General features: G+C 37.9%; 1 protein-coding gene across 2 annotated transcripts in view; it reads left to right on the top strand.

Moving 5' to 3' along the window:
* Nucleotides 1-1,518: 1,518 nt before the first annotated feature.
* Nucleotides 1,519-8,423, top strand: part of LOC6604781 (hepatic leukemia factor) — a 52,937-nt gene continuing 46,032 nt past the window's right edge. For both annotated transcript variants that reach the window (XM_032718537.1, XM_032718536.1), the window contains exon 1: nt 1,519-1,576. In XM_032718537.1, the coding sequence (XP_032574428.1) occupies nt 1,534-1,576 (43 nt within the window). In that variant the 5' untranslated portion in view covers nt 1,519-1,533. The remainder of the gene's footprint in view (nt 1,577-8,423) is intronic.

Genomic DNA, 8,423 nt, shown 5'->3' with positions numbered 1-8,423 from the left:
GCAACTGAATAAAACAGAGTCTGCTAAGAATGTTTTATTCTGTTAATAACAGTGCTACAACAGTAAAAATATGCTTAAAAGTATGCTACACATTTCGTAACACAAACGTTTTTATGTCAAAAGATCATATCATAAAACCAAAATTTTTCCAATTAAATTAAGGAAACGTCTTGATAATATACAAGTGATTTTATCAAAACATTTTTCTGATTTATAACATTTAGTCAATAGCTAAGTTAAATGCAGAAGAGTTTAAATATCTACAAGTACTTTAAATTCGTTAACACGTTTCCAAAATGTAGATACAGAAATGTTAATGATTTGGCGGCCAAAAAATTTCAAATATGTAGATCGCATCTTACAAGAAAATATAAAAAAGTATGTTAAAAAGATAGCAAAGTTTTCTGTTTTAAATTTAGTTAAATAGTTTGATTCTCAGTATTCATTATAAATATTATTCCAAATGTCTTAAAATTGAGTAGTTATAATATTTGATCAAGAATAAGCATAGGTTTTTTTTTCCAGTGCAAATTTTGTTCAATGAAACTAATAATATCGCTTGAGAAATGGAAATTGTTTTACGATTCCCCCGTCTAAGGAGGCATTAGCATTCGTGCCTCCGCTGAGTAATCCCCGGCCTAATTCCCATACCTTACGTGGTGTCTAAATTGGGGAGACAGGTTGCCAATCAATTTGATTGCGCTGCGCTGATGTTTGCCCCTGTTTATCTAGCTTAGGGGAAGGATTTTCAAGCTTTTATCATAACAGAAGTGCTTAAATTCCCTTTGATGAACATTTGTACATAAAACCCTCTGACAAAGAACTCTTGAAGTTACTGATTTCGAAAAGCATGACCCATAACTTAAGTTCATATCATTTCACTAGTATCAATTTAATATTTAATTATTTTTAAATTTTAAATGATTTATAATTTTTTATTTATTTATAGATATATAATATAAAAATTTATCATAAAAGTTATTGCAATCTATTGCCCAATGCGCGTTGATGGAATCCTTCTGCAACCTGACCCCTTGCCACTAAAATAGAAATACTGCGATTAGTCAGAGTCGTTCGTACCGGGTACTTAGTATAGATTTCTATTTTTATGGCCCCACGATCCACTGTTGCCATGTGCGCATGCCCCTGCGACTTTCCGTTACATAAGGCTTATATAAGGGGACCATGCGAGCGAGCGAGATGTACGTATGCCGGTTGGCTCTCTCGCTGCTTCTCCGCAACTAGCCCCCTCCCGCTCTGGCCCACTAAATGGCTCCAGTAAAGATAAAGACCACGTGATTCCACTCCGCCGGCTGCACCAAAAAGAGAGAGCGAGAGAGCAGAGTGAGAGTGAGTACTTAAAGTTGCTCTTATTTTGATTTCCAATTTATGTCCCAATGCCTTCCCCGCGCCACCATCGAAATGATTTAATCTTTTGGAAAATAGTTTCAGTTACGCGTTGTTGCTGCGACCGTGTGTATCGGTAATCGGTTTTCAATCAATTGCAATCGATAGGAGGACACAAAGTGTGCAATGAGCGAGCCCAAGGAGAATATCATGGACTTATCCCTGCGAGGTAAGTGGTAGCGTAGGCACCTGTGCATTGCCCCCTTGCCCCTCTCACCGATTCATCGAAAATACCAACAAAGGTAACACGTGCATTGGTGAGAGTGCGAATCGGTTTTGTTTGCTCTGCCTCTCACTCACACTTTGTGCGCGAAAAAGAGAAAGAGCTCAAGAGAGCAAAGTGGGGGCGTGTGATAGTGAGCTTTTGCACGGTTTTATTTGTTTTTTTTCTGTTTTGTCGTGGTTAAGCCCGCCATGTGACAAATTATTTGATTTTGTCTTCTGATTGCTACAAATTGGTTTCTTTGATTTTCTATTTTTTTGCTATTTCCATTTCTATGGTGATTTTTTATTTACCTGGCGGCGGAGCCTTATGCAAATAGTAGCTTATGTACGCACACGCAAAATTAGAGTGCTTGTATACTGTGTTCGGCCTTCAATAGAAACGTCACGAGGTACAGTGGATCGAGACTAAGAGGTACCTAAATCAGCAGTGGAGTGGCTAAAGGCTTTCGAAGGATTTTTGTACTTTCCAACACTAAATTAAGGGATCTGAAGATAGAGAAGCTTAAAAAATATTTTGTGTAAACTTCCCTTTTTGTAAATAGTCTTAAAATACTTAAGCTTGACTACATGGTGCTGCTGTACTCAATAGCAATCAATAATTTGGAATTTACACAGCATGCCGTCATTAATTAGTACAATCCAGATGCCGCCTAATTGATATATTGTGGACCCCGCCCAGGAAACCACCAAACCCATTCACGTTCCCACCCCTCCCAACCACTTAGCCACTCCACCGAACGACTTCCCCGAGATAAACCCGTATTTACCCACCCGATCACCTGCGATCGATATGCATAGCACTCCGATGGGCCCCAAAAATTGACCACGTTGGATCTTGCGACGGCACTTGAGGCCTTTGATATCAGACTAATCAAATGTTGGGGTGCTCGATAAAATAGCGTGGATTCTTGGATTGAGCTCATTTTCCCCTAAGCAGTACCCAGTTTTGTGTTGCCATGATGGACTGCTGTCCAGACTTGGTGAAATAGAAACGACGACGTTGTCGTCGACAGTTGTCGCCTTTCCACAATCACAATCAATTGCCCTGTCATCGTTGTCGCCGTCTTCGTTATCAGGAGGAAAGGAAAGACGAGGTTACCAGGCGACTATAAATATTTACCCTCATGAGATAGTTGGGCCGCATAAAAAGTGAGTTGTGGCTGTGCGGATGGTGATTACGATGATTATGGTGTGGATGTAGGCAGGGGCTAGTTTTAATTATAAACATTTACGACAAAGTCACACAGTTGTCATCCATTGCTCACGTTTAGAGGAGAGGACTCCAAAAGACGACCATATGTGTAATAAAGATTCCATTTGTTCTCGAACCTTTTAGTTGTGAAAAACTTTAGATTTAAAAGTTATAAATGAATTTGATTTCTTCAGATAAGGGCAGTCTATAGTTCTTAGATTTTGGTTCATAAGCTAAATAAAATTAGAAAACTTAAAAATAATATTAAAGAAAAGTTTAAAGTTTAATAGTTCTGATATGCAACGACAAATTTGATAGTATTATTTATCGCCACAGCTTCTGATAAGCCTCTCGTTGCACGCCCTTTTTTCAGTGCACCTGTTGTAGCCTGATAATCATTATTTTCTAGCAACTTCTCGATCCGATCGGCAAAGCTCTCATTAAAAGCTCGCGAGAGTGCGAGACCCACGATCGTGTTTCCCCACAGAAACAACTCTCACGATCTGCGGTTCGGTTGTTGTTTTTTTTTCCAGCGATCGGATCACATGGTCAGGTCGGGGATTTAGTGGCTGTCTTAGAAGCTCCCAAGTTCCATTCACTCTGCTCCGGCTGATAAGATCGCAACGCACGCTTCTGGGCGTGGAAATTTTACTGATGCAAAAAGCCATTCGAAAAATGCCACCCAAAAAACCAAAACAATCGACTTATGTCGCAGCTTGGGCGGCTGATCCAGCAGGCATTATCTGGTTTAAAACGACTCAATAATCTGTTCTTAAAATCGGGTCACCAAACACGCGACTAACCTGAATGGAAGCCTTGGCACGCGCCCCTTTATACGAAAAGAAACGAAAAAAATACAACGCGTTTGGCAGTTTTTGAAAATTTCTGATCTATCTGAGTCAGGCGTTATTTTGTTTTTGTTTTTTGATTTGGGGTCGGTCAGTCAGTCTTCCAAGTGAAATCGAGAGTGGACTTGGACATTCGGTGGCGTGATGATAAAAACACATAGTATACATGTACCGTACGCATGGAGCATAATGCGATGCCAAGGCGTTTGTTTTGAATCGATCGGAAAGCGGTGGTGCGGTACAGTCCCCATTCATTGGAATCGCCCCAAGATTAAATTCACGAGACATTTATTCGTCAAATGGGGCTTATCAAGTCAGTTCTCGATATTCTATATGGTCACCTTCTATTTATAGGGGTGTTTTATTATATCTCCCCCGGGGAGATTATTGTATGGGAAGATATGGGAAGATATGGGAACCACCGAAACATGTTTATACATTATTTTTAGAAATTAATTAATTGGAATATCTAACAAAAAATCCAAGCAAAATATTCTTAAAGTTAATCTCTCAAAGGGGGCTATTTCTTAATTTTGCTTAATTTTCTTTACTTTTACTGAGGATAAGAGATTTTAAAATCCTACAACAAATATTTTATTAAAACGTAAATTTTAACTGGTCAGCAAGGACCGATTTCATTGGGTAATAATCCTTAGCTACCGCTGATTCTGTACATTATTTATCTTTAAGCTCAAAAGTGCATATTAAATATTCGGAAAGTCAGCAAAAAGTTGTGGCCTTCTCGTTGTTCCCTCTATTATTCTCCTGGTTATTCCAACTCGGCTTCCTGGCTTCTCCTAATTCTTCTGCTAGCTCGTTTCCACTGCCCATTACGTCAATTTGCAATAACGAAAACCGGCGAAATCTAAACAAAACTGCAGCGCCATCAAGTGCGGTAATAAGCAGGCCATCTCGCTTGCACTCGCTGGAGCCATTCAAATTGCGAATGCGAACTGTATGCGGAGGGGGAGGTGGGCGGTTGAGCATTGGATGGGGGGCTCTGTGGACGGAGACTGGAACTGAAATGGGGGAGTCGCCGCGTCGACGGCGACTGCAAAAATTAATATTATGTCATAGACATGTACTGCGGTTTGCGGTGTAATCTGCCACAGTATGCGTGTGTGTCAGTCTGGTGTGTCAGCATGCGTGTATGGGTGTGTAATTAGTAATGCACTGGAAGAAATTATCACTGTATTTCAATTTAGATTTACTTTAACAGCTTTTTTAATTATATTCGTCAAGAGAAATAACTAAAATTATAAATGTTAAATCTTATAAAAATTGTAGAACAGAAAGTAATTTAGTAAAGTAGTTGCTTAATTAGGTTCACTATTGAAAATAATATTTTTTAAAAGCGAAAAAATATTTTGTATTTTTGACAATAATACTATGCTAGATTAGATACCATTTTGTCACTGTGTAAATTACACTGTAGAGAGAACGATATCAATCTACACGTGTTGAAAGATGCCAACAAAAAGAAATCACGATCGTTCATTGCAACGCCAATAAAAGCGCCAATTTACATAGAGTATTTTGCGAAAGATAAAGAGAACGTGAGAGTCGGAAAGAGAGAGCTGGGCTTACGCACACACTAACACACAGATCTGCCTCCTGTGTGTGTGGCTCAATTAAAAGGCGCCATAAAGACCTACAGCAACGGTACATTTTGCGCTCTTTCGCATACAAATTGCAGGCAATCAATTTGCAACAACGACAATAAAAGCAATAAAAGCAATAACAACAATAAAAACAACCGCAGACACCGCAAAACTAAAATGAAGAAGAAGAAGCAACAGCAGCTAAAGAGCAGCATTTAATGAAAATGTCCAATAAGCCAGAGAGCTTTTTATTTATGACAACTGTGCGTGTGTTCATGTCAGTCTGCTGCGATGTGCGTGTGTGAGTGCAACAAAATAAACAGAACACAACTGAAATTATATTGGCCATAAAATTTCATACTAAATATAAAATTGCACAAAAATTGGCTCAACAAAAACTTTATAACAATTGTGGCAGGCAGAGAAAATGGGAACGACTGAGAGATAATTTAATTCGATTTTTGGGACAAAATATTCGCAAGGCCAAGCTCAAGCATTTGAAAAAGCTACTCAAATAACTGGTTTGGCCTAGTAACAAGTTGTAAAACAAAATACATTGGGTTAAGTGTAATGTAAAATCAATAATATAAAGTGAAACAAGGTGTATCAATCCAATCCAAAAGTCTCGAAAAATATCATAATTAAACGCCAAAAGGTAGGCAATAATTACGAAAATTAGAGATGAGTTGATGTTTAAAGATCATCAGAAAAATATTTAATATACAGAAATTTAGTCACCAACTACATGTGTGTGTGTATAACCCGGTTATCGTAATGAGAACAATAATTCATCTTTGTTTATTAAACAAATTCATCTACCATTAAAAAAATTGTATGCGGGTGTAATTGATTGACACCCAGAATATTCTTTTACGCTGAATACATGCACATACATATATTAATTGAAATATGCTATCAAAACAGAATATATTCATTTGGATAGTTAAAGAATGGCACACGCAGGCTTAATTAGCAGCCACAACAATCAATTGCGGTACCCCCATATTTGCTGCATTTCAGCCCACTGTGTCAAGTGAATGGGATGGGTATTCAATAAATACAGAGTGAGAAGGAAATATAGCGACCGGCAAAAAGTTTAATTGAAAAGCCGACTTAAGTAACCACGTGGTGGCGCAGAATGCATTGTTGTTCCTTCTTGATTTGTGGAGTACTCAGCGGATTTTTGAGCGAGTTTGTATTAAATTGCAGCTTAAGTGTCTTCTCTTTCGCTCTCCGCCTCCGTCTCGCTCCCACACTTATCGCACTGTGTGAGCTCGGTTTTGTTTTTCTTTTCTTTTCTGTTTGTGTTTGTTTTTGCGGTCGCCTACCGTTGGAGCAGCAAAAGTGTCAACAGATGATGAAAAATGCGCCACTTGAGGACGAAGCCGATGAAACCGAAATTCAGCCACTTCGATTCGGTTAAACCAAAAAAAAAAAATAAATAAAGAAGAACGTTAAAAATGTATAAGTATTTATTTACTAAATCAAACGGAGTGGTGAACTAAAATAAATTCATGGATATAATGTAAACATTTATATTTATTTTACGTTTACAAACCAATTTTATTTATTTTTTTTGAGGACTTGATTACTTATATTTGAATATATTTTGTTTTGATGCATAATTTTTTTGATGCAAATATTGGATTGAATTGATTTTAAAAAATCTAGAGAGATTTTTTTCAGTGCACCCATTTTTTGTACTGTTCCCCGGCGATATTCGGTTTGATGTATTGGTAGGAGCAGTGACAGTGAAAGGGCAAGAGAGATTGGTAGTCCCTGCAGAAGAGTGGGTATTTGTTGTGAGTGTTGAAAAAGGTGAACAGCGTGTGAAGTTGTGGCGTTGACAGTTCCAAGGATTGGATACTTTCTCCTCTAATTTCGTGTTTTTTCCGAGTAAAACTCATTGTAAGTGACACTTGTCGGGGGAGTGAAGAGTGTGGTGGTGCTGTTCAGACAATTTCGGCTGCTCATTTACGCCCCCCAACCAAGAATTTGCCGCACAGATCAATCAAAAGGCCTAAGCCCATGTCTTACCCCACTCACCTCCAACCCCTCGGCGGGCATCACCCCCTACAAAATCCACCCCCTCTAATGCTCCGTTAATTGACAGTTGACACTGCCTCTGCTTCTGCTGACGTCGACGTCATCGTTGCCTGACAGTAAATTGAAAAATTGTTGAGATTTCTCGAAATAACGCAAATGTAAAATATCTTTGAAATTACAAAGAACCGAAAACAATCAAGAAAGCATAGGTACAGTGAACGAAATTAACTAAAATAATTTATCAATTAAAAAAAACTTTTGTTGAGAACAACTGAAAAGGCTGAAAAGCAACTTTAAAGCAATAAAAGCAAGTAAAATAATCAATAATTCCTTCGAATCATCTTCAAATCTTGAAGCCAATTTATTTCTGTGTACTCATCTAGCTTGCTTTCTAATTTCCCATCTCTTTCTGATTTCGTATTTATTTGTTCTTTGGCTCTGGCAAAAATAAATTAAACTTTTACGAAAAATGTTCGGTTCAAGGTGAGCCTATATGAGTGTATAAATAATTTATGTGGCTGTAGTTTCTCAGCCCCACCCCCTCACCACCACCCCCCGCACACACGAGTCTTTTGTCCGCCAACGTCACACGCAAAATTTTAATTGAATTTACATTCCCATCGACACCGAAAGAAGCAGAAATATAAACGAAAATAGAGAAATATTCCTTTTCCTATCTGTTCGTTAGTTGATAACAAATTGGAGGGGCAGGAAAAAAACTAATTCAATTAACAGTTGGCCAATAAAAACGGAAAACGATTGCCCATTTAAGTGGTCAAGGGACGGCGAGGGAGGGAGGGCGGTGAAATGAAATAGTGTTTAATAAAAAAGTATTGCTCAATCAAAATGGTTTCTCAGGTAGCATTATATTCGTCTTTTTATTTTGCAGACGGCATGGGCCTTTTCTTCCTTTAGCGGAATTTGAGTACCCTTTAGATTTATTTATGTTGTGGCATTTTTTTTCTAGTTTAAACATAAATAAAATTGAAAAAGTGTAATTAGGTCGGTAGAAAATACAAACAATTTGTTTATAAAGTATTTGTTTTTTTAAGATATATTGCAGCCAATATATAATTCAAACTGAAATGCTTATGTTCTTCCATT

This window comes from Drosophila sechellia, chromosome 3L (genome assembly GCF_004382195.2).
Source record: "Drosophila sechellia strain sech25 chromosome 3L, ASM438219v1, whole genome shotgun sequence".
Lineage (NCBI taxonomy): Eukaryota > Metazoa > Arthropoda > Insecta > Diptera > Drosophilidae > Drosophila > Drosophila sechellia.
The sequence above is the reverse complement of the archived record's forward strand: the minus strand, read 5'-3'. Positions and strand labels throughout refer to the sequence as shown.